Source organism: Piliocolobus tephrosceles, chromosome X, assembly GCF_002776525.5.
Source record: "Piliocolobus tephrosceles isolate RC106 chromosome X, ASM277652v3, whole genome shotgun sequence".
NCBI classification, from domain to species: Eukaryota; Metazoa; Chordata; class Mammalia; order Primates; family Cercopithecidae; genus Piliocolobus; species Piliocolobus tephrosceles.
Window position 1 is genome coordinate 67,556,666 of NC_045455.1, and position 26,727 is coordinate 67,583,392.

Consider the following 26,727-nt stretch of genomic DNA (forward strand, 5'->3'; position numbering starts at 1 on the left):
TTTGGTACAAGTAAAGTAGTATAATCCAAATTTATTATATCTAAGAAGCATCATGGGCTGTAACTAGAATCAAAGGTTAATAACATTTTATGCACTTATTCCACAAACATTTACTGAGCATATTAGGTGCTGGGAATGTGACAGTGAACAAAAAACACAAGTAAGAGTGTGCAAAGAGTAATCAAAATATCAACCAGCAAGAACATGGAAGAGCTGCCAGGGCGAAGAGGAGACAACTAGTTCTAAAGATGTGTGGATTTCACAGCCTGGTCTCTGGTTTTGAGCCCGATTGCAATTTGGCCTGACTCCTGGCTTAGGAAATGGTAATCCCTAATAAGACAGGGACGATACTGATGTAGAACTTGACATAAGATCTCTATTTTCTTGAAAAGAGCACAAGGTTTGTTTTAAGTCCTGAAGTAGCTCAATCTCTTCCTTCAACTGCTGCCGCCTTTGTTGAGATGCATGAATTTTTTTCTCTATTGCTATGAAAAGAATAAATAAAATGATTTCAGATTATTCAGTAGTTTTATTAGAAATAATGTACCGTTTCTAGCCCCTTTCACTGCAAGTACAGATACACAATCCTCATGCCTCCGAGGAAAAGGATCCAGAGCGTTATGGGCAGGAGCTGGTTTCTTTATGCCTTCACTCCCTCCTTCTAATTCAGGACAGAATTCTAACATTTATACACAAAGCTGCTCAGTAAACCCTTAAGATTTTGTGCACATTTATAGCAGAACAAGTCCCTTGGTATACCTTTGAAAACTTGAAAATAGTGACTGTATAACCTTCATGTTATACTATATCCATTTATTGAGATATAATTGGAGAATGTGGCTAGAATACCAAGGTTAAGGACAAATCCCTCCTAAAAATGCGTCCAATTTTTAATGTTACATAAAAGCTTTAGGTTTCATTTAGAAATAGGAGGGCTTTTAATTGTGGAAACTTAGAAAAGCTTAGGAGGAAGATACTTAGGCTTTATAAATAACAAATAGTAGTCAGTGGCAATGTAATTTTTAAAAGCCTCAAAATCAAACAGTTAAAACACACACATACACAACCTTTATTCAGAATAACTACATACCTATAGTTATTTTAAAATATTAGTAAGGCTAAATTAAGCAGGTTTTTATCAACTGGGATAGTGAAACCCGCCTTTTAAATTGAATCTCATGCAGTTCCAAGTAGTGGCACCCCCCAATACTACATTCTAATATATGTACTCCCACCTAACCCATCCAAGTAGTGATGTGTCACATGTGCCCTTACATGAAAGAAACACACACGGAAGTCCCCTACAAAATAACTCTTTTTAGAAAAAGATATTTCAGGCTGCTTTAAAAAAATATGGATATTGCCATGTAGTAGCAGACATCCTCAAAAGACTATTAAAACAGACATTATTTTTGGTAGATTTTTCAAAGAATTTTTCCTGCTGGTTATAAATGTAGTAAAAAATTCAAACAGAAATGTATAATATAGAAAGTCAAAATGAGAAAGGTTGGCATGTTGAGACAGGGATATGAACTAATGATTTCTTCCCAGGGAAATTGTATTGTCTTCCTACCATATGCTGGAGAGACAGATACATCTGTGGAAACGCACAGTGTGGAGGGCACTCTGTTGTGCAACTTCAGTGGGAGCCATCCACACCAATGCTGTGTGACTCTGTGCACGGCCTGCCCAGCCATGTGGCAGCCTTGATAGAGAAGTCAGACTGGACTCAGAAACAAGTGGCGGTGTGGCCTGTCTTGAGGGCGTCTTAATGCTGAAAGGAGGACTCACTCAATAAATGGTTGATATTTAATAGGAAGGTTAAATCTCCCTCCTCCAAACCAAACCAGATTTTCTACTGCAAACATTTCTTGGCTATTCTGGCTTGCTCTTTTTTTTTTTTTTTTCTGATGAACTTTACATCAGTTGCAACCCTCCCTGATAAGAAATTAAATTAGATTTGAAGATTACTATTGGGAGAATTGAAATTTTGACCGATCCCACCAAGCGAGAGGGAGGCAAGCGGAGGGATGGTTTATCATGGCCTCGCCACCCAAGAGCAGAGAAGCCACAGGAAGCTTCACTAGCTCCTGCCTGGGCCACACACAGGCCCAAATATGCTCAAATTTTGGAATCAATTTTTTGTTGTCTCTACTTTTTTAATGAGTTTTTCTCATTACAAAAGTGTTTGTGTGTATATAGAAAATCTGGAAAATATAGCACTAAAAGAACAGACAAAAATCACTATAATCCAACTACCTACAACCAACTACTGTCTCCACCAGCTGCAGCTTTTGTCTGTGCATGTGTACCTATATATTTTTTTCCTCCGTGTGTAGGGGGGTGGGCAGGGGTCATACTGTTTTTGTAATTGGCTTTTCTCATTTAAGAAAACAATGAACATTCTTCTAAAATATTTTTATCACCTGTATAGTATATTGTTTCAAATGGTGATAAATATTTCTCGACTATGCTGCTCAGATATTATATAACTCATGTACCTGCTTGAAAATTTACAAATATGTCTTCGAACAATCTGCAGTCAAAAAGTGCACTCCCGATTTCTTCATAGTCTGGAGGGAGAAAAACATTTTCAATATTAAACAGTTTGTATAGGCAGAAACTCCTCCATTTATATGTAATCCAAAACAGGGGAAAGGAAAGAGAGCAGTCATCTGCCATGGAACTTTAATGTTAGACGGCAGCAGCAGCAGCAGCACAGGGAAGCTGTCAGAAATGTAATTCTTGGCTCTTTTCTCTTCTCTTCTCCTCTTCCTCTTCCCCCTCCTCTCCCCTCCCCTCCCCTCTCCTCTCCTGTCTTCTTTTCTTTACTTTTTTGAGACAGAATCTCACCCTGTTGCCCAGACTGGAGTGCAGTGGTGCGATCTTGGCTCACTGCAACCTCTGCCTCCTGGGTTGAAGGGATTCACCTGCCTCAGCCTTCCATGTAGTTGGGATTGCAGGCACGCACCACCATGCCTGGCTACTTTTTATCTTTTTAGTAGAGACAGGATTTCGCGATGTTGGCCAGGCTGGTCTTGAACTGCTGACCTCAGATGATCTGCCCACCTCGGGCTCCCAGAGTGCTGGGATTACAGGTGTGAACCACTGCACCTGGCCCCCAATTCTTGGTATTTGTACTGAATCAGAATCTCTGTGGGATAGGCCCAGCTATCTGTGTCCTCACAAGCCCTACAGGTGATTCTCAGGCACACTGTTTGGGAAGTGCTTGGTCTAGAGGAAATAAATGAATAAAATAATATAATAAATGAGCTTTTGGAAATGTTTACTATCTCACTTTTTGGTTTTGCCCTATAAAAAATAATCCCATTCAAATACACATTTTTTATATTGTTGCCTACAATATAAGCTGTCCAGCTTGTCCTTGTAAAATAACTATATTTATAATAAAGGTTTTAAACTCATGGGATATAAGTTATAAGAAAGCTAAGTAAGGCTGGGTGCAGTGACTCACGCCGCTAATCCCCGCACTTTGGGAGGCCAGGGTGGGCAGATTACTTGAGGTCAGGAGTTCAAGACCAGCCTGGCCAACATGGTGAAACTCCATCTCTACTAAAAATACAAAAATTAGCCAGGCATGGTGGCACATGCCTGTAATCCCAGCTACTCCGGAGATGGAGGCAAGAGAATCACTTAAACCCTGGAGGCAGAGGTTGCAATGAGCTGAGATCGCGCCGCTGCACTTTAGCCTGGGAAAGAGAGTGAGACTCTGCCTCAAAAAAAAAAAAAAAAAAAAAGCTAAGTAGCTATGTACCTGCACATACAAATGGAATTTTGGCTTCCCGAAGAGCTCTTTAAGAAAGAAACTTCTTTAACAAAGTTCATCTCTAAACCAAACATCAATCAAAACATTAAAATTCCTTCTTCTATACTTTAAAGTTTGGGTTAACATTATTTAAAAAAGGACACTTGGCTTATTAAGGAATAGAATTTGAGTCAAATCAAAACTGTAACATAATACTGTTCTCAGATCTTAGCAACAGGAGTGCAGGGCAGTGGCAGGGGAGCATGTGTGACTGAATCTGTCTCTGAATGGCACGTTCTGTTAGTGGCCAACCTGTAAGACACCTCTGGAAAATGTACCACAACTCTCGGGGCATCAGGTTACTTTTGACTAAATTACTGAGTTTGTAAATTACCCACATCCTGTTGATTTATGAAGGACAGTAGATCTGGTACAATGATTTTATTAAAGAACGAGGTAAAGGGCCAGATGCGGTGGCTCACGCCTATAATCCTAGCACTTTGGGGAGCCAAGGTGGGCGAATCATCTGAGGTTAGGAGTTCAAGACCAGCCTGGCCAACATCGTGAAACCCTGTCTCTACTAAAAATACAGAAAATTAACTGGGCATAGTGGCGTGTGCCTGTAATCCCAGCTACTTAGGAGGCTGAGACAGGAGAATTGCTTGAACCCGGGAGGCAGAGGCTGCAGTGAGCTGAGATCCCACCACTGTACTCTAGCCTGGGCAACAAGGGTGAAACTCTGTCTCACAAAAAAAAAAAATAAAATAAAATAAAGAATGAGGTAAAGAAGAAGAAAAAAGCAGTATAGGAAGAAAATGGGCCTTTTTTTTTTTTTTCTTGGGCTTGTTTTGTTTTACATCTAGGTCTGGGAGAAGTTTCTACTTGGAAATATTGCTATTCATCAGTACCTGATTCTGAAGTAGTCTCATCCATGAGTTTTTCTGGAATTGAATGAACTTTGTCTAATATTTCTTCAAGTAAGTAATTAAGCAGTCCTGCTTCCTTGCATTTCTTAAGAAAAGGAACTTTCACAGTTGCATCTAAGAATAAGACACACATTTGAGAAGGAAATAGTCTTAGGGCAGCTAATCATAAATTACTTTATGCTTATTTCTTCAGACCTTGCCTAGTGGTGGATGACATACTTAGTAAAATAATACAGCACCTTCACCGTTTCTATTAATTATAATTTCATCATACCTCATTTTTTTTGGCCAGCTGAAACAATGAATGAAATGTTACAAAAAGTAAAAATGAAAATTTCTCTGCTTACAATAACTATATGAGTTAAGAGGATTTTTTAAACATATAAAAACTGTAATTTTTAGAATTTCAGTACCTTTTGGGGAACAGGTAGTTTTCGGGTTACATGGACAAGTTCTTCAGTGGTGATTTCTGAGATGTTGGTGCACCTGTCACCCGAGCAGTGTACACTGTTCCCGATATGTAGTTGAATTAAGGGATTTTAAAAGATTACCCTTAAATATTTGACATAACAGCCCCTGTCACTTTTTGTCACAGTTTGTATGTGTTGTTAGTGGAATGTCTATTTCTTTAAAGAACAGAGAACTACAGTTACAGGGGTCACAATGTGAGGGGTGACATATCACTGGATTCTGAGCTCAGGCAAGCCTGTCTGCGTCTTCATTAGAGGTCTGTCTTTTCTTAATACTGAAGGCAACGGACCATTCCAACCTAAGTTATCTTGATATGCTGGGATTACAATAAAGTGGATAGTTACGATAAAGACTTATACTCATTAATTACTACAAGCCTAGAAGAATAAAGATTTAGGCGGGATACCAAGTTTGAAACACGTGGGTTGACATTTTTGTAAGTATTGTAGGGCCATATTTGTTACAGACAACACTTAGCGCAAACCTGTGTGTCTACCATGCTCTTCTTTCACTTGTCTTACGAATGTATTACATTTCATTGTTTCGGGTGACTAGAAGGAGAGAAAATCAAGATTGCATTACATTGATTTTAATAGTGCATAAAATGAAAACCAGTCTTTTGCTGTGCATAACTAAATGATACGCCTACAGTAAAAATCATGCCCTGGCTGGGCGTGGTGGCTCACACCTATAATCTCAGCATTTTGGGAGGACGAGGTGGGCAGATCATAAGGTCAGGAGTTCGAGACCAGCCTGGACAACATGGTGAAACCCTGTCTCTACTAAAAATACAAAAATTAGGCAGGCGTGGTGGTACACGCCTGTAATCCCAGCTACTCAGGAGGTTGAGGCAGGAGCATTGCTTGAATCCGGGAGGCAGAGGTTGCAGTGAGCCAAGATCACGCCATTGCACTCCAGCCTGGGCGAAAGAGCAAAACTCTGCCTCAAAAACAACAACAACAACAACAACAAAAAACGCCCCATATTCATATTTAGATGTAAACAGCAAATGTATTTTTGTTTTGTATTATAAAACATCAAGAGGTGTTTGACAAGCACCCCTTGTATAAACAGGAGGAGGTGAAGGTTGCTGGCTTATATGAATTTAGCTTATGCGTGCTGATGTATAAAAACTTTCAAATCCCCAAAATATTTTCATACATTTTATACATAATAATCCAGAAGTTTATAAGAGCTACAAATTTGGTCAGGTGTGGGTCATGCAGCTGGGAAATACTTGGTTCCATAAGGATGTTTGACTGCACCCTCTGCCCATTTTAACTGTAAGCACCTGTGGGGTCAGATGCTCTCACTAGTTTGGTGCCAGGGAATTTATAGGAGCTCAGAGAATGTCACCTCCTGAAGGTTATGTGCTTGGAACTTCCAGCTTCATTTTCATGCTCATCTCATTGTGATACTATCATCTAGGAATTATCTAAGAGCTTCCTGACTGTGGGATTCTTCCTAAAAAGGCAGCCTCAGGAGCAGCCTTAGCTGAGAACACAAATGAAGAATGTTCTACAAAGGCTGTCTGTTTGGATGATTTGGAAAGTACATTTCACCTGACATTCAGACTGGTTTAAATAAGGACTCTGTATGAAGAAGTGCAAAGCTATGAAAACTAAGTCAAATTACCTGTATATGATTGCCTGAGAGGTGTTTCTTCCTTCCTCTTTTTCTTTTCACTCCTGAAAACTTAGCTAAAAATATAAACCATTTAAAAATTGGAATCCATAAAGGAAAAGATTACTGTTGGACTACATGAAATATACAACTCATATGCCAAAAGTTTTTACAAAGTCAAAAGACATGGCAAACTTCGACTAAGTGTTTGCAGCATTTATGATAAAGGGTTAATTAAAAAAATATTATAAGTTTAATGCAAAACAGGTAAATTGAGTAGAAAAATGGGCACATGGGGAACTCTCTGGGGAGAGGGTCCATTGAATAGAAAAATGAACAAATTAGGTCATAGGAAAACAAATACAATTGGTGAAAAGATATGCGAATGCACTCAGTTTCACTCAAGTGAAGATATTCAAAGTAAAACAGACTTTAAAGATGAAGATATTTAATAGATGACATTTGCAAGGATTTGGTTAAGTGTGTATTGCTGATGCTTTTCCGTCAGTAAACACTGATTTAAAGCAGAATTTGTAATAGCATTTCCTGCTGAGTTAAAAGGGTAATGACTGAAAAGTGACTGTAGAGGTGCTATTTGGAGAGAGTTATCACCATAAAATGCAGTTGGCATGACGCAGAACTAAGTCTTCCAACGAGGTCTGACTCCAGTTCACAGTGAACATTGCAGATTTAGTGCTGCTAAGACACTGCTGTTCCACTCATGAATGAAAGTATATCCCATAACTCCAGTTAGCCAGGATCCAGTCTGCCTTAATTAGAACTGAAATGCTAACCATGCATCCTTAGGGAATTTTCACTCAGGGAAGGTGCAGCACTTTTTAAATTTTATCTACTGAAAATTCTTATGGAAGAGAAGCAGTCCCAAAAGTCAAGGCTTTTTCCCATGTCTTAGTTTGGTTCTGTGAGTGTAGGGAGAATGAAAGATACCAGGGAATGGTTCAAAGAGAATAGGTCTTGTTCATAAAGAAGAAAAAATTAGTTATATCACATAGTACACAAACAAGTTGTCAATTTTCTAGATATGTAAAATTTTAACTCAAGTATTTATATTTTAATTCAATGAGGCTAGAAAATTGGACTATTCCTTATATTACCTAAATGTTTACCTTTCTTTAAAACCCACGGTGCTAAATTTTAGGAACTTACCACTTTGAGTGCTGTTCGGGAATTGAGCATGTTGATGGCAAAGCAGTCTGAAATATTTAATTTCAAAGAATTGTAAAATATTTTTATTTACAGTTTTCAAATATCGTGTCTATTTTTGTGATTAAAAACATACTACCCTACTTTTCATGATGGTGTCACACTAAAGTTTTGGTTTTTTTTAAAGCTGTTGAAACCTGTGTAAAATTAGTGACCCACACTGAGTGCAGACGGGAGGCTCAGGCAGATGCCTTTTATGCCCTCAGGGACGTAGGAAGAGGAGTATGTTCTTTCAAGGAATGAGTCCTGATGAAATACTATGAACAGTACTAGTTCGTATACAGTGGTCAGTGGGATTTTACTGTATAAAGATACCTAAAGACATGCAGATTTCCATCTGACTGTACAAGATTCTGCTGGTTTTCAACAATAAATAGCACAAAATTGCATGCAGTAATTTGAGGAAAAAGTAGTTTTCAATGAAAACAGATATTTGCCCCAGATCTTAGATTTGACCTACAAAGGGCCTAGAACTGATTATTAGTATCTTCCAATGGAAAGCAGCAGCATAGCAGGCTACGATGAAGAAATGAAGTGAGGCCAGGTGCAGTGGCTCACGCCTGTAATCCCAGCACTTTGGGAGGCTGAGGTGGGCGGGGCACGAGGTCAAGAGATCGAGACCTTCCTGGCCAACATGGTGAAACTCTGTCTCTACTAAAAATAGAAAAATTAGCTGTGCGTGGTGGCACATGCCTGTAGTCCCAGCTACTCAGGAGGCTGAGCCAGGAGAATCGCTTGAACCTGGGAGGCTGGAGGTTGCAGTGAGCTGAGATTGCGCCATTGCACTCCAGCCTGGCCACAGAAGACTCTGTCTTAAAAAAAGCAAAAAAGAAATGAAGTGAATCGTTTTATAGAGCTGCTCAGGCTGCTTTCTTTCTAACCTTTCCTCCTCCTCGGCACCCAGCTTCATCTCCCTTCCTCTCCAGATGGCATGGACTCTCAGGAAGCAGTGGCCTCCTCACCTAGGGAAATGCCGTTTCTTCCCATCTTATACCACTTCCCACCTCCTCCATGCAGCCTTCCCAGCAACACCGAAACAAAGTTAATCTCCTCCCACTTTGATTCTGGTATCTCTGAGCACTTTCACTTCCCAAGTACTTAAACTTTTTCAAACATATAAAACAGTGTCGAAAATATCAGGATGAACCCCCATGTTCCCATCCTTTCCACAGTGTCAGCAATTCTCAACTCAGTGCCAAGCTCCCTTCATGTAACCCCTCCTGCTCTGGTTATCCCATGTGCTTCTGTTTGCATTGACCCTTCTTCTGGCCTTCCCATCAGGTGATAACTTCTCTGAGGTTCAATCTATATTTTATTCTTCTTTGTATCTCGTAGCACCTAGCAAGGTGCCTCATGTATGATAGGCATGAAAGTTTAAATTCAGTTTAAAAATGCATAAAAATTCACCTGTTCCTTGAAAAAACAATGCAAGAAGACTATTTTATTGGGTCCCTATTTGTTAGTTCTTCTAATGGGTTTTTCAAACTTTAAGCTATAGCAGGGACTTCATTCCTTTTCGTTTGATCTTGTGTTTAAGGTCATTTTAAAGGTCATACCAAAACAAGTTCTTTGGGAAGGTAAATAATAAAAATGAAACTCTGAGACTATAACAACCTGTGAGTTTCTTAGAAAATCAAATATAAAAAGAAGTGCAGTATGATATGTACATATTTACACATTTCATGTCTGATTAGCAACAAAATACTTATGGAACTTGCTCAAAATTACATTTAAAATTGTTTAGCAAGCTTCTTTCAATGGTAGGCTTGCCCTCGTGTTTTAGAATATATAGCCCCCATACCTGAAGACAACATGGTGGCAAAGAGCAAGGACTCGGAAGCCCTGCAGCCCAGCTCTGCCACTGACTAGCTGTGTAACCTGGGGACAAGTCACTGAGTGTCTCAAGGCCCCAGTTTCCTCCTCTGGAAAGTGAAGATAATAGTATCTACCTCAGTTGACTATTATGAGGATTAAATGAGTTAACATTTGTAAAGCACTTAGAACTATGCTTGGCATAAAGCAAGTGGTTATTAAATAAATAAATAAAATAGTGCCTGGAACACTATGGGAAAATTGGGAATATATGCCCACCGGCAGGGAAAAACAGCAGCCTCTGAATGGAATTTTAAAAAATCATCTTAAGAATGTAACATAGCTCACAAAAATCATATTTAAAAAAATCATGCTCTCCTAACATTGATCTCATTATTCAAGATATTGTGACTAAAATTTTATATATATATATAAATATATATTTCATATATATTATATATATATATATAAATATATATTTCATATATATTATATATATATATATAAATATATATATATATATTTCACTGAAATTCAAAATTCACGTAACCCCTGGGCATCCCGCAAACTGGCTGTGTTCTCATTTCAAAACCATTTACATAAAATTAGTCTTTATTTATTTAAAAAAAAAAGTCTCCTTGTCTTAATCTAACCATTCCTTATCCCAATCCCCCAAATGTGGTTTTAAAAATGTTTTATTAAATACTTATAAATTCCTCGAACTCCATCAGACTGTGGAACTGCGTCGTCCTTCTTGGCACAGAAAAAGTGGTAATTCTTGTTACAGTTTTTTAAATCACATCCTACGGTGGCGCCTCTTTTATGACAAAATTTGCATTTCTACAAAAGAATAGATTTTACTGAGTAAGTACCTGTTTGTTGTTATTTGTTAAAATTCAAAGATATCATTACATGTTACTTAAGTTCCAGGAGCCCTGCATTTTATCCTGGCATCATGAGCAAGGTTCCATCCTGTTACAAACATTAGGATACAGTACTTACATTTGGCTGCTCATTTGGGAATTTTGGCAAAACCTCAGCTAACCTGAATGCTTGGACAGACAGTTTTGTAATGATCTGATTAAAAGCAGAAAATGCTTTTTGTTTCAAAAAAAACTCTCTATTTTAAAAATAATTTTCTAAAAAGCAGAGCAGGCAAACTTGTCCAGCTCCAGGCAAGGGGCCCCATTAGGGGGCCCTTTGAGACAGGCGAGAGTGGCCGCTGGCTGTGCTACCAAGAGTGGTGTGATTTCTCTTTCGGACTCAGACCCTGCCGTGGGTGATAGTGTCTGTCTTACAGAGTTGCTATTGAGGATAATGTGAGATAAAGTAAGGGAAACCTCCTTGGAATCTAGGTAGTAGGGCCAAAAATTTAAAAAAATTCTACAACTCTATTAACAGTTTTTTCTTAGTTCAATTTATTTGCTCCCTGCCTTGTATTTATTTATCTATCTGGTATTTTATATGTGAGAGTGGTGTCATGATGGCTAGGCAGTGTGTGGCCACAGCAGCCTAACTGGTTTAGGGGGATCCAGCCAGGACCAAGGCTGATCTGCATGATACTCTGGCTGAATGACGTGGGGACCCAGTGAACTCACCTTGCAGAACAGGAGGTCACTCACACCATAGCCCAGGGTCGGCACAAGCAAGCACAGAAACAGTTAAAGGAAATTCAAATATAGGCAAGAAATAAGGTTATGATAAAGGTGGAAATTCAAATCAGAGCATACAAGAACGATAATTTAATTTGGGAGGAGGGTAACTGGCTATGTATATAGGAAAAAATAAAGTTAGATCCCTACCTCACAATATACTCCTGAATAAGTTGCACATGGATTAAAGCTCTAACTAGATAATGTTAAACAAAAACTCTTAAAGATTAGGAAATATAGGAGAAAGAAAAAAGCATCGTATGGAGGCAAGGAAAGCTGTCTAAGGCAGGAAGAAAACCCAGAAGCCACAAATGAAAACTCTTGACGAGCTAGGTGTGGTGGCCCATGCATGTAATCCTAGTACTTTGGGAGGCTGAGGCAGGAGGATTGCTTGAGCCCAGGAATTCGAGACCAGCTTAGGCAACACAGTGAGACCTCATCTCTAGAAAAAAACTTTAAAAATCAGCTGGGCATAGTGGCACACTCCTGTAGTCCCAGCTATGTGGGAGGCTGAGGCCAGAAGATAGCTTGGGCCCAGGAAGTCAAGGCTGTGGTGAGCTGTGATTGCACCACTGCACTCCAGCCTGGGCGACAGAAGGACTGACAGAGCCTACTATACAAAAATTTTAAACTTCCATTTTTATAATGAGGGCATTAAAAAATATTTGAAAGACAAGGAAAAGATGGAAAGAAAAATGTAGCATACTAGATAAAAGTTTTAAGATTCTGAAAACCTGCAGAAAAATGGTAACTGGCAAATTACAGAAGAAAAAATACAAATGGCTAATAAAAAATACAAATGGCTAATTTTATTCATTTAAAAATACATGAGTATATAGTATTTATTTAGTATGCAGTAGCTACGATGTGGCAGGCACGGTTTTAGGATAAGGGAAAACAGTAGTGGACAAAGCAGAGAAGATAACGTGTCCACGTGAAGCTTATATTCTATCGGAGACAAGGTACAATGATCAAATAAAGCAAAGTTTAAAACATCTCACAAAGTTATATACACATTATATCGAATTAAAATAGGGTGAAGTGACAGAGTGTCACTGGGTCCCTACTTCAGATTGGGCAGTGAGTAAAATGTGTCACCTCTAAGGAGGTGATATGGAAGCTGAGTAATAATAAGAGTTCCCAGATGCAAAAAGGAAGAGGAAAGACATTCTAAGCAGAGGGCCTTGGGTCTTGGCCACAAGAATGAGCTTCCCCATTGGCAAGCTACAGCAAGGACAAGACAGATGGCCAGTGCTGTTGGAGCAGCGAAGTGGGCACGGGGAAGTCTTGGGATGATCAAAAGGGTAAGTAAAGGCTGGATCATGTGGGACTTACACGCCAGAGTAAGGAGTTGGGTTTTATCTTTGTGCAAGGGGAACATAAACCGATTAACATTTTTGAAAGATCACTCGGGCTGCTGGGCTGCTGCTGGGTGAAGAACGAAGGGCTGGGGTAGGGATGGCAGGAGAGACAGTGGGGCGCGGGTCAGTACTAGCTTTAGAGACCAAGATGGGTGACTTCACTATGGTGGATTACTGATGCTGAGAGAAGTGGGTGGATGAATGCAAGATGCATCTAGGAGTTTGTGCCCACGGGCTTGATGTTGGGCTGGGCGGTTGACGAGGAAAAGAGAGTCCTTAGACTTCTGGCTTGGGCAAATGGATAATGATGGTGCTGTTTACTGGGATGAAGAATGAGCAGATTTAGATGGGGAATGTGTATGTGTGTGTGTAGGAGATGGAACTGTACTTTTTTGGCCACTTTACTCTGAAATGCTATTGGATGCTCATGTGGCTGTGTCAGATTGGTAGTCCGAATCCTAGGGAGGAACCTGCTTGCTGAGGGCCCCTGCTGCTCACCCTCGAGGCACTTGCCCAGCTGTACTGAAACCACCACAGCACTGGCCTCTCCCCACGACGGGTGTGTGCCATGTATCTGCCCACATAGTCCAAGGGTTCCATAAATGCTGTGAGTGGGTAACTATTACCTCAGGTGACTTTCCTGTCTTCTCTCCTTTATCCTCCACTTCCAACCCATCCCAAAGCCTTCCCAGTAGGGAAGTCTGCATCCCAAGGTCTACAGAAACCCTCAGATACCTGCTTTCTGCCAAATATTACACCTCCAGTCAACTGCCCTCATTTCTCAGCCTGGGTCTCTTCATAACTGGATGGCCACTAGAATTTCACAGAGATTTCTTTAACTCTATGTCTCCCCACTCAAATCCAATTAGTGAAGAGCAACAAAAATATTCTAGTTGAGGTTTGTCTGTTACTTTCTAATCAGAGGGGCTCCCTGTTCACCCATCTCATCACACCCAAAATCCTAGGGACGTGGCACTGTCAGCACTAATGATGTCAGCTGCCAGTCTTGCCAAGTATTAATTAGTATAGGGTACACATTGAGAGCAGGATCCATACACTCTTTTTTTTTTTTTTTTTAATTTGAGACAGAGTCTCACTCTGTTGCCCAGGTTGGAGTACAGTGGTGAGCTCACAGCTCACTGCAGCCTCGACTTTCCAGGCTCATGCAATCCTCCTACCTCAGCCTCCTAAGTAGCTGGGACTACAGGTATATGCCAATGTGTTGGGCTAATTTTTTTTTTTTTTTTTTTTGGTAAAGACAGGGTCCCACTATGTTGCCCAGGTTGGTCTCAAATTCCTGGGCTCAAGCAGTCCTCCTGCCTTGGCTTCCCAAAGTGCTGGGATTAGAGCCATGCACCACCATGCCTGGGCCACACACAGTCCATTTTTATGACTTGCTTCAGGACCTACTACAGTATTGTGGACACTGCCTATGACAGCATAATTTGCAGAATTCCATCTGGACTGTTCCCTTTCACCCTGAACTTTCCATTTCTTCGATTTACAAAATGGGCATCATTTTACCTATAGCTGGGAGTTTACCTAGAGCTGTGTATGTAACACACCTACCACTGGATGCTGCTATGCTGATGCCTTGCAAAGACTAACTAAATGTTTGTCCCCGGTCATTAACCCTGTGGTTGTAGTCAGAGTGTGAGGTGCTCACACTTGCTGTCCTGCTTACTAAGATGTGAAGGGTCCTTGAGAGGAAGTGGCTGCAATAAGCCCAGTGGGAATGACTTCTCAGCATTTCTTCCTTCCTGAAGAGCCCCCTTATGACCCATGGGGAGCTGACCCCAGCTCCCAGGGTAGACCCTGATTAGTTATGGCCACCCCCAGCAGTTGGTGCAGAAAGAGGGGTGCAACCTAATTAAACTTTTAGAAGGGGGCTTATTCCATGTGTAGGGATGACCTTTCTTTTTCACTGGATATGAACAAGAAAGTCCGATGCTTCAGTTGCTGCCTGTGGCCACCCTATGACCACAAGGAGACTAGCTGATGTTGGGGACAGGAGGCCAGAGAGGAAGAATCTGGGCCCCTGATGACATTATCAAGCCACTGAATCAACCAGCTTGGAAAGCAGGTGTTTTCTCTGATCAAGTGAAAAAGTAAGCATCCTCTTTGTAAAAGTCTGTTTAACTTGAGCTTACTTCTACTTACAGCAAAAGCATTCTAACTCAGATCCCTTTACTGGTGAAGTATATGGTAGTTTATTTTAAAATATTAAATGTTGGATGGGCGTGGTGGCTCACGCCTGTAATCCCAGCACTTTGGGAGGCCAAGGCGGGCAGATCACCTGAGGTCAGGAGTTCGAGACCGGCCTGGCCAACATGGTGAAACCCTGTCTCTACTAAAAATACGAAAATTTGCCGAGCATGGTGGCCCATGCCTGTAATCCCAGCTACTCGGGAGGCTGAGGCAGGAGAATTGCTTGAACCCAGGAGGCGGAGGTTGCAGTGAGCTGAGACCACGTTGCCACGAGACCTCTTGTTGCCTGGGCAACAAGAGCAAAACTCTGTCTCAAAATAAATAAATAAAATAAATAAATAATTAAATAATTAAATGTTAAGTTGAATTGAGGTTTCCAATACAGTTCCTACTTCTTTCAGCTCTCCAAGAAGATTCTCTATCCCTAGTTTATCAGTCAAATAGACTTCCTTTGGAATGCATCCCCTGAGGGTCTATTCATCCAGTGTAAGAAATAACATCATTTACACTTACCAACTTCCTTCCTCTCTGGATTTCTTTTTTTACTGATTCCACATCAAAACTTCTATCAAGATTAAGTGGATCATGATCCTCACATTCCACAAGTCCTGAAGAATACAGCTGCAGATTGGAAAAAAAAATCCAGAGTATGCACAAAGTAATATTGAAAGCTACATATCAGAAAATCATACCAAAAGTGGAAAATCAAACCAGGAGTGGGAAATGGACTGGGGGTAAAACAGTGGCAACCTTTGGGGGTGGATGAACAGACCATAAGCCATCCCATTTCTCTGGGAATGACCCTGGTTTCCAGGCATGTTTTATACTCTGTAATCCTGACCTCTAATAACTCATTGACCTGGGTGGAACCCTGATGCCAAGCTAGGTCAGTCCCATCCCCTATCCTAAAAGTGTGGAATGGGCTTTGAGGAATAGTTGAAGCCACGTGGTCAGAGCAAGTCAGTCTGCAAAGAAAGAAAAACAAGGGCTAGAAAGAAGACATTCTAGGTTCCCAATGGCTTTCTAGCTGTTTCTTACACCCACCTGCATGCCGGCCTTTAGGAAACATGAAATGTCCCCAAAACCTTATTATAAATCCCCTTTTATGTTTAGACTGGCTCAAGTCTCTATGTGCTAGTTGAAACCAGAAGAATCCAAATCTGAATTGAAGATCAATATTTCACATATTGTACTCAAATAACAAAAGGGCATGAAAAACCTGAGAGTAAATTTTGGTGACATTGGCATAGGCAAAGATTTCATATAAAAATCAGAAAGCATAAAGAAAAAGTAAGTTGGATTCCATCAAAATAAAAATTGTCTTTGAAAGACATTGCTAAGAAAACAAAAAGGCAAGCCAGAGACTGGCAGAAAATATTCACAATACATATCTCTGACAAAAGACTTATATCCAGAATTTAGAAAACACAACTCAATAATAAGACAATTCAATTAAAAGTGGGCACAAAATTTGAATAGACACTTCATGAAAGAAGGTTTATGAATGGCAAATGAGCACATGAGAAGATGCTCAGTATCATTAACCCTCAGGCATATTAAAGCCATAGTGAGATGCAATACACATCTACTGGACTGCCTAAAATAACAAGACCCACTGTTGATGAGGATGTGGAGCAATTGAAATTCTTACATATTATTGATAGAAATGTAAAATAATGCAATCACTTTTAAAGTTAAACATACACTCACTTTATGACTCAGTAATTCTAGTTCTAGCTGTTTACCCAAGACAAACATAATCAAACAAGAAACAGAGATTGAGTGCCCCAAACTAAAGGTAAATAAATAAAAGTATCCTTATTTAAAGATGAGGATTGTCCACATACAATATATCCAGGTAAATCTAGAGACTTTTTAGAACTAATAAGACTTTGGTAAGGTTGCTGGATGAGATCAATAAATAAAAATCAATAGTGTTCATATATACTGTGATAATAGCTCATTTAAAAAAGGTTTTAGAAAAAAGTAACAAAACAAAAAACAAGCCCAGGAATATGCCTAACCCCAAGATCTATACCTCTACAGATAAAAATTACTGAATAGCTGGGTGTGGTGGCTCACACCTGTAATCCCAGCACTTTGGGAGGCCAAAGCAGGTGGATCACCTGAGGTCAGGAGTTCGAGACCAGTCAGGCCAACGTGGTGAAACCTCATCTCTACTAAAAATACAAAAAATTAGCTGGGCATGGTGGCAGGGACCTGTAATCCCAGCTACTCAGGAGGCTGAGGCAGGAGAACTGCTTGAACCTGTGAGGTGGAGGGTGCAGTGGGCCAAGATCACACCATTGCACTCCAGCCTGGGCAACAAAAGCGAAACTCCGTCTCAAAAAAAAAAAAAAAAAAAAAAAAAAAAATTACTGAACAATTTTGAAATTATGAAAGACCTAAATAAAGACACAAAGACTCATACACAGATGCTCAGAACTGATATTTATCATAAGAGCTCCAAACTGGGAATAACACATCTACCAACAGACAAATGAATAAACAAATTGTGATATATGCATACCAATTAAGTACTATGAAGAATGATAAAGGAACAAGATACAGACACATGCAACATGGATGAATCTAAAACAGTATGCTGAGCAAAGGAAGTGACACAAAGGAGGACAGCCATAGGATTCCTTTCATATGAAATCTGAGAAAAGATAAGACAAATCGATAGGGAGTTGGGGTAGGAAGGAATTGATTGCACAGAGCATTGAGGAAACCCTTTGGGGTAATGGATATGTTTGTATCTTGATGGTGGCAGTGCTTACATGGGTCTCATGTGGTTACACGTCTCAAAACTTTCTGAATTGGACACTTAAAATGGGTACATTTGATTTTATGTAAATTATGCCAATAAAGTTAACTAAAAAAATGGTAGCAAATCAACATCAACAGTATATTAGAATAAAAACATCACCGCTGGGAGCAGTGGCTCACGCCTGTAATCCCAACACTTTGGGAGGCTGAGACAGGAGAATCACTTGAGGCCAGGAGTTCGAGATGAGCCTGGATAACATAGTGGGACCCCCATCTCTACAAATATAAAATAAAAAATTAGCTGGGTATGGTGGTACGTGCCTGTAGTCCTAGCTACTTAGGAAGCTGAGGTGGGAGGATTGCTTAAGCCTGGGAGTTCAAGGCTGCAGTGAGCTATGATTATGCCACTCCATTCCAGCCTGGGGAGACCTTGTCTCAAATAAATAAGTAAAAATAAAACATCACCATTAAATGGTGTTAATCTAAGAATGGTTTCACAGCAGAAAAAATATATAAGTATAACACACATTACTAACAGAATGAAATGAAAAAACTTAAGACATGAAAACCAAATGCAACCCCTGAGCGAAAATCTTTTGTTGTAAAAAATGTTATTAGGCCAGGTATGGTGGCTCACACGTGTAATCCCAGCATTTGGGAGGCTGAGGTAGGAGGATTGCTTGAGCCCAGGGGTTGGATACCAACCTGGGCAACATGGCAAAACCCCATCTCTACAAAAAGTACAAAAAATTAGCTGGGACAGTGGCACATGCCTATAATCCCAGCTACTCTGGAGGCTGAGGTGGGAGAATCACTTGAGCCCAGGAGGTCAAAGTTGCAGTGAGGTATGATAGTGCCATTGCACTCCAGCCCTGGGCAACAGAGTGAGACCTCGTCTCAAAAAAAAAGCACACACACACACACACACACACACATATTTGTTATTAGTACAACAGGTGACATCTCAGTGGTTTGAGGAATAGATGGTAGTAGTATAACAAAATTTCCTGATTTTGACGTTTACATTGTTAAAGTGTGAGAGAATGTCCTTGTGTATTAGTCAGTTCTCATGCTGCTAATAAAGACATACCCAAGACTGGGTAGTTTATAAAGAAAAAGAGGTTTAATGAACTCACAATTCCACATGGCTGGGGAGGCCTCACAATCATGGCAGAAGGTAAGGGGGAGCAAAGCCATGTTTTACACGGCAGCAGGCAAGAGAGATTTTTGGGGAACTCCTCTTTATAAAACCATCACATTTCGTGAGACTTATTCACTATCATGCGAATGGCATGGGAAAAACCCGCTCCCATGATTCACTTATCTCCACCTGGCTCCACCCTTGACAAGTGGGGATTATTACAATTCAAGGTGAGATTTGGGTGGGGACATAGCCAAACCATATCACCTTATTTGTAGAAAATACATACTAAAGGCTGGGCATAGTGACTCATACCTGTAATCCCAGCACTTTGGGAGGCTGAGGCGGGCAGATCACAAGGTCAGGAGATCAAGACCATCCTGGCTAACATGGTGAAACCCCGTTTCTACTACAAATACAAAAAAATTAGCTGGGCGTGGTAGCACGCGCCTGTAATCCCAGATACTCGGGAGGCTGAGGCAGGAGAATTGCTTGAACCGGGGAGGAAGAGGTTGCAGTGAGCCAAGATCACACTACTTCTCTCCAGCCTGGGGCGACACAGCAAGACTCCGTCTCAAAAAAAAAAAAAAAATCATACTAAAGTGTTCAGGATAGATAACATATAATTTAATTTAAAATGGTTCTGACCAAAAAAAAAGTTCTTTGTACTGCATATGCAACTTTTCCATAAATTTGTAATTTAAAATAAACATCAAATTATGCACATAAAAAAGTAAAATAAAATAAAGCATTTAGCAATGTTTGTGGCCAGAGAGAGAAAAAGAACCCGGATCATTTCAATAGATGCAGAACAAACATTTTGTAATATTCAATACACTATACTTTTTAGCAAACTAGAGATAAAGGTAACTTCCTTATTTTAATAAAATGAAATCATTAAGAATGTAAAACATACACAAATTTAATGATAAGATTTTTGAAGCGTCCCATTAATATCAGAAACAAGACAGGGCTCCCAACTTTAATTGCCTGTAATCACCGCTATAATTGAATATTCTGGAAAAACACAAACAAGAAAAAGAGATTAAGAGTCCTCCGAATTAAAGGTAAATAAATAAAATTGTTCTTATTTAAAGATGAGGATTGCCCACATACAATATATCCAGGTAAATCTAGAGCGGTTTTAGAACTAATAAGACTTTGGTAAGGTTGCTGGATGAAATCAATAAATAAAAAGCAATAGTGTTCATATATACTGATAATAGTTCATTTAAAAAGCTTTTAGAAAAAAGTAACAAAACAAAACAAAACAAAAAACTTGCCCAGGAATATGCCTAACCCCAAGTTCTATATGTCTACAGGTGATATAGTCATGAAATCGAACATCGTATTTAAAATGAAAGACTTAGAGTTATGTTTACCAACATGGATAAATCTCAGAAATCTGTAGACTTTGATAGAAATTATATCTGGGTAGAAGATCTATCAGTGTCTGCTATATTTTAAATATTTCATTAAAATATCTATAAAGAAGCTTCTTCAGCACAATTCTTTCTCTTTGTGTATTTAACCACTTACAAATAAAATTACCAGTAATCATAGGTGATAAGTTCTGAAACAGTTCAAAGTCAGAAAAATATGATCCCCAGGCCGGGCATGGTGGCTCATGCCTGTAATCCCAACACTTTGGGAGGCTGAGGCCGATCACAAGTTCAGGAGATCGAGACCATCCTGGCTAACACAGTGAAATCCCGTCTCTACTAAAAATATAAAAAAAAAATTAGCCAGGTGTGGTGGTGAGCACCTGTAGTCCCAGCTACTCAGGATGCTGAGGCAGGAGAATGGCATGAACCCGGGAGGCGGAGCTTGCAGTGAGCCGAGATTGTGCTACTGCACTCCAGCCTGGGCAACAGAGTGAGACTCCATCTCAAGGAAAAAAAGAAAAAAAAAAATGCTCCCCAATCTTCACCTAAAAGCCCAAACCATGGCCAACTTGTTATTCTCTGTATCCAAAGTGTTGTTTATTCTTGTGTGTCCTACACTAAAAGTACTCATGTACTTTGAAGTATGTTTTCAAGTAACTTACCAAACAATTCTCATGAGCAGCTATATTCTCTGATTGTGCAAAATACAGCACATTATACTCGACATCTTTGGGGCAGAGTGCACATGTCCTTTTTTCCATCTTTTCTGCAACCTGAAAGACACCTATAAGTAACATCCCTGGTGAGAAATGGAAAAGTGGAATTTCTTGGTCTCACCAACTCCTCTTCCAGTCTTAAAGTAGAAGGTAGGGCACTTGTTTTTATGAGAGATTTTTAATTCCCAGAGAGATAAAAAATTGGGGACCCAAGTGGAAAAGCTATTTAGTTTTTATTTTTTAATGTGCTAACAAAAGAAAATAACTAATGAATTCATTTCTAAATGCCTAATAATGAGGATAACTTCCTCTTTTTAAAATGTAGAGACAAGAGGCTTGTTCAGTTGCCCAGGCTGGAATGCAGTGGCTCACTGCAGCCTTGAACTCCTGACCTCAAGTGGTCCTCTCAGGTAGCTGGGACTACAGGTGCATGCCACCACAGCCAGCTAATTTTTTTTTTTTTTGAGAGACCAGGGTCTTGCTACATTGCCAAGGCTATTCTCAAGCTCCTGGCCTCAAGTGACCCTTCTACGTTGGCATTTCCAAAGTGCTGGGATTACAGGCATGAGCTACTGTGCCCGGCCAAAATGAGGAAGACCTTTATTCAAGAAACATAACCAGGAATTTAAATACAGGCAAAGCTCTCAAAACACTGCTTTGCCATAGCAAGCTCTCAATAATAATAATAATCATTATTGTCATTATAAATGAAGAAGAAAACAATGGCATATTAAGAAATAGTGCTCTGGTTAGTTATCTATTTTAAAAGTTAGAATCCTAATGCCATACTGTATTCAAAAATAAATAATTCTATGAGAATTAAAGACATAAATGAGCAATGTACTTTAAGTGTGCTTTAATTCAATATTATGATGAGTTAGGAAGGAAAGATACGTGAAGGTAGGAAGTAGATTTTTTTTTTTAAGGCGAGGAATGGAAGAAAGGAAAGAAATCTAAGGGAAGAAGAGGTAGGAAGAAAAGGGAAGAGGCAGAGAGAGGGAGAAGAAAGCCAGCTGTTGAGGAGATCTCCACCCATGTGTCAGTAAGAAACAAGGTTTTTGAACTGGTTATTTGTATTTGGTCACAAGAATTCGTTTAAGATTTTTTTGCCCATTGCAATGCTCATCCTCTTATTTCCTTTGATTTTCTGTAGTAGAAAACAGCTTTTATTTTTAATTTTCAAATTTTAGTTTTGAAACAACGATTTATTTTACCATTTAATGGGGAAAGTTTTCAAGTTAGATGAGGTTAACTGCCTAAGTGATTCCCTAAGTCTCTTTTGTTATCCAAATCTCTTCTCTGTGTCTTTAAGTTAGGTCTTTCATTTTACAAAGTCAGAAGGCTGCATTTGGAGCTAGCGTTTATTTCACATTTTGATCAGTTTCTTCTTTAATTTCTGTTTCTTGGATTTGGGTCCCACCTAGTGGGGACACAAATTAGTAGTCCCCAGCTTTCCACCAAGCAAGAAAAAAGGGTGAGATAGAGTGAAAACTGCTCAGATGGAATGAGCTAGCTGTTTTTTTCATTCATGTCTAACAACCAAAAGTTTGAGAGCATCTTTTTGTTCTTTTTGATAGAGTCTTGCTCTGTCACTCAGGTTGGAGTGCAGTGGCGCAATGATGGTTCACTGCAACCTCTACCTCCGGGGCTCACAGTGATCTCCCACCTCAGCCTCCCACCTCAGTAGCTGGGACCACAGATATAGGCCACCATGTGTGGCCAATTTTTGTATTGTTTTTAGAGATGGGGGTCCCATTATGTTGACCAGGCTGGTCTCAAACTCCTAGGCTCAAGATCAGCCTGCCTTGGCCTCCCAAAGTGCTGAGATTACAGGTGTGAGCCACTGCACCCAGCCTGAGAGCATTTCTTGTGTTTGAGTCACTATGTTGTGCACTCTAGACCGATGTTGTCCAACGGAAACATAAAACAAGACACAAATGTGAGCCACAGATATCACTGAAAACTTTCTACGAGCCTCATTTAAAAAATCAAAAAAGCGGCTGGGCATGGTGGCTCACACCTGTAATCCCAGCACTTTGGGAGTCTGAGGCGGGTGGATCACCAGAGTTCAGGAGTTCAAGACCAGCCTGGCCAACATGGTGAAATCCCATCACTACTAAAAATACAAAAAAATTAGCCAGGTATGGTGGCACACACCTGTAATTCCAGCTACTCAGGAGGCTGAGGCAGGAGAATTGCTTGCACCCAGGAGGCAGAGGCTGCAGTGAGCTGAAATTGTGCCACTGCACTCCAGCCGGGGCGACAGAGTGAGGCTCTGTCTCAAAAACGAAACAAACAAACAAACAAAAACAAAAAAGAAACAGGTGAAGGTAATTTTAATAATGTGTTTATGCAACCAAATATGTCAAAGAACTTACATCCATTCAACGTTTAGTCAATATAAAAGTTATTCATTCTTTTGTACAGAGTCTTTGAAATCTAGTGTGTATTCTGTGCTTATAGCACGTCTCAATAGGACCAGCCACATTGTAAGTGCTCAACAGCTATCTGTGGTGAGAGGCTCCTCTAGTGAACAGTAGAGCAGAGGACATAAAGAAATGTTGTGAGACAGAACTGGTGTCTGCAAGAAGCTAAACAAGGAGACTAAATAGCAATTAGGACAATAAAATGGCAGAATTGAGTGTCACAAAGTAGTGCAACTGCCAAGTGAGTGGGAAATCCAATACATGCCTAAGGAGGTAGCAGAGGAAGTGCTCCTCGCGGGAAGGAGTATTGTCAAGGGCAGGGGCCTGGAGCTGGTACAACCTGGAGAGGAGGGGAAGGGGGGGTGGGGTACGGGGTAGGAGGTACACTGTAGAGGGAAGCAGCCATGTGGGAAAAGGCCCAGAGATCTGAGCTGAGACAGTAAGGCAGCCAGGCTGAGAAGGAGAGGCTGCACAGGAAGCTGGGAAAGGATTTGAGAAACATGTGGTTAAAAGCTGCCAAGGAGGATGTCTGAGCAGGGGAAGAACATGATGACAAAGTTGTTTAAGAAGGTCAATCTTGGCTGGGCACAGTGGCTCATGCCTGTAATTCCAGCACTTTGGGAGGCCAAGGCGGGCAGATCACAAAGTCAGGAGATCGAGACCATCCTGGCTAACATGGTGAAACCCCGTCTGTACTAAAAAAATACAAAAAATTAGCTGGTCGTGTTGGTGTGCGCCTGTAGTCCCAGCTCTCAGGAGGCTGAGGCAGGAGAATCACTTGAGGCTGAGGTTGCAGTGAGCCAAGATTGAGCCATTGCACTCCGGCCTGGGCAACAAGAGTGAAACTCTGTCTCAAAACAAACAAACAAACAAACATATTATCAAGGTACAGTTAGGACAGAAGGTTAGATGATGAGACTGTGCCACTGCACTGCCTGGGCGACAAGAGCAAAACTCCGTCTCAGGAAAAAAAAGGTCGATCTTGATAAACAGAAATACTGTGCTCCAGGAAAGGAAGGCTGGATACAGTAATGATGTCAATTCCACCCCCAAATAAGTTTTAAATTTAATGTAATTTCAACGAAAATCCAAAGAAGGTCATTTAAAAAACTTGAAAAGGTGATTATTTGGAAGAATAAATGGGCACAGACAGAAAAGAAAACTTTTAGAAAAAAAAAAGAGAGGGTCTCTGCCTACTCAACCAAAAAAACATGTTATCAGCTGGGTGCAGTGGCTCATGCTTGTAATCCCAGCACTTTGGGAGGCCAAGGTGGGTGGATCACCTGAGGTCAGGAGTTCGAGACCAGCCTGACCAACATGGTGAAACCTCCTTCTTTACTACATTAAAAAAAAAAAAATTAGCTAGGCGTGGTGGTGCATGCCTGTTATCCCAGCTACACGGGAGGCTGAGGCAGGATAATCCCTTAGACCTGGGAGGGAGAGGTTGCAGTGAGCCAAGATTGCGCCATTACACTCCGACTTGGGCAACAAGAGTGAAACTCCGTCTCAAAACAAACAAACAAATAAACATATTATCAAGGTACAGTTAGGACAGAAGGTTAGATGATGAAGTCAAAGAAAAGAACACGAAGTGCAGAGAGAAGTGGATCATAATCTGGACTTCACGAATGTAACATGCAATTCCGTTTCTTCTCTAAGGCACTCATGTCCTTAGCCCATTTTTCTGTTGAGTTACTATTTTCTTGTTGGTTTATAACAGTCAGGATATTAACCCTTTGTTAGTCATATATGTGGTCTTTTAACTTTGTTTATAATGTTCTTTGATATACACAATGTTTAAGTGTTTTACTTGATGAAATTACAACAATCATTTATTTTATGATTTCTGCTCTTGGGTGAGATGGACATAGAAAACACCTCTGTTTTCTTCTAGAATTTTAATTTATTTTAATTAATTTATTATTTATTTTGAGACAGGGTCTTGCCTTGTCACCAAAGCTTGGAGTGCAGTGGCATGATCATGGCTCTCTGCAGCCTCAACCTCCCCAGCTCAAGTGATCCTCTTACCTCAGCCTCCAAAGTAGCTGGGATTACAGGTGCATGCCACCACATCCAGCTAATTTTAAAATTTTTTTGTAGAGAAGGGGTCTTGCCACGTTGTCCAGGATGGTTTCAAACTCCTAGGCTCAAGTGATCCTCCTGCCTCAGCCTCCCAAAGTGCTGGGATTTCAGGCATGAGGCACCATGCCCTACCTTAATTTATCTTTAGAATTAAAATATTGGCCGGGTGCAGTGGCTCATGCCTGTAATCCCAGCACTCTGGGAGGCCGAGGCGAGTGGATCACCTGAGGTCAGGAGTTCGAGACCAGCCTGACCAACATGGTGAAACCCTCTCTCTACTAAAATTACAAAAATTAGCCAGGCATAGTGGCAGGCACCTGTAATCCCAGCTACTCAGGAGGCTGAGGCAGGAGAATCACTTGAACCTGGGAGGAGGACGTTGCAGTAAGCCAAGATCGCACCACTGCACTCCAGCCTGGGCAACAAGAGCGAAACTCCTTCTCAAAACAAAACAAAACAAAATGAAACAAAAAAAGAATTAAACTATTAATTAACATGGAATAAACTGTTTTGTAATGAATGAGATGGGAATCTAACTTATATTCATAATGGTTAGCCACTAATTTAAAATCTCCTTTTCATATACTTGGATCTGTTCCTCCTGTGCTTCTGTTTTATTCCGTTGAACAATGCTACACTTAAAATTTTCAATGTTTTAGAATATATTTTAATATTTGACAACACAAAGTCCCCTGCCCTAGGATAAAACTGGGGGAAGAACATCCCAATATTCTAATCACCTCAGACCCAAAATCTACTTTGATAGAATACTGTGTTCTTATTTAAAAACACACTCAAAACAGACATTAAAACTTGTAAAGTACAGGCTTAAAAAAGGCCGGTGGGGCCAGGCGTGGTGGCTCACACCTGTAATCCCAGCACTTTGGGAGGCCGAGGCGGGTGGATCATCTGAGGTTGGAAGCTCGAGACCAGCCTGACCCACATGGAGAAACCCTGTCTCTACTAAAAATACAAAATTAGCCAGGCATGGTGGTGTATGCCTGTAATCCCAGCTACCTGGGAGGCTGAGGCAGGAGAATCGCTTGAACCTTGGAGGTGGAGGTTGCAGTGAGTTGAGATCGCACCGTTGCACTCCAGCCTGGACAACAAGAGCAAAACTCCATCTCAAAAAACAAAAAACAAAAAACAAAACAAAACAAAA

The 26,727-nt window shown here is 40.4% G+C and overlaps 1 protein-coding gene across 3 annotated transcripts in view; it reads right to left on the bottom strand.

Annotated features, from left to right (window-relative positions):
* Positions 1-5: 5 nt before the first annotated feature.
* Positions 6-26,727, bottom strand: part of PHF11 (PHD finger protein 11) — a 27,947-nt gene continuing 1,225 nt past the window's right edge. For 2 of the 3 annotated variants that reach the window (XM_023187408.3, XM_023187409.3), the window contains exons 2-10: positions 21,004-21,125; positions 15,557-15,664; positions 10,529-10,662; positions 7,954-8,000; positions 6,799-6,863; positions 5,648-5,714; positions 4,675-4,806; positions 2,502-2,573; positions 6-485 (exon numbers count right to left, since the gene is read on the bottom strand). In XM_023187408.3, coding sequence (XP_023043176.1) covers positions 331-485; positions 2,502-2,573; positions 4,675-4,806; positions 5,648-5,714; positions 6,799-6,863; positions 7,954-8,000; positions 10,529-10,662; positions 15,557-15,664; positions 21,004-21,125 — 902 coding nt within the window. In that variant the 3' untranslated portion in view covers positions 6-330. The remainder of the gene's footprint in view (positions 486-2,501; positions 2,574-4,674; positions 4,807-5,647; positions 5,715-6,798; positions 6,864-7,953; positions 8,001-10,528; positions 10,663-15,556; positions 15,665-21,003; positions 21,126-26,727) is intronic. The other variant, XM_023187412.2, reaches the window with a different exon arrangement.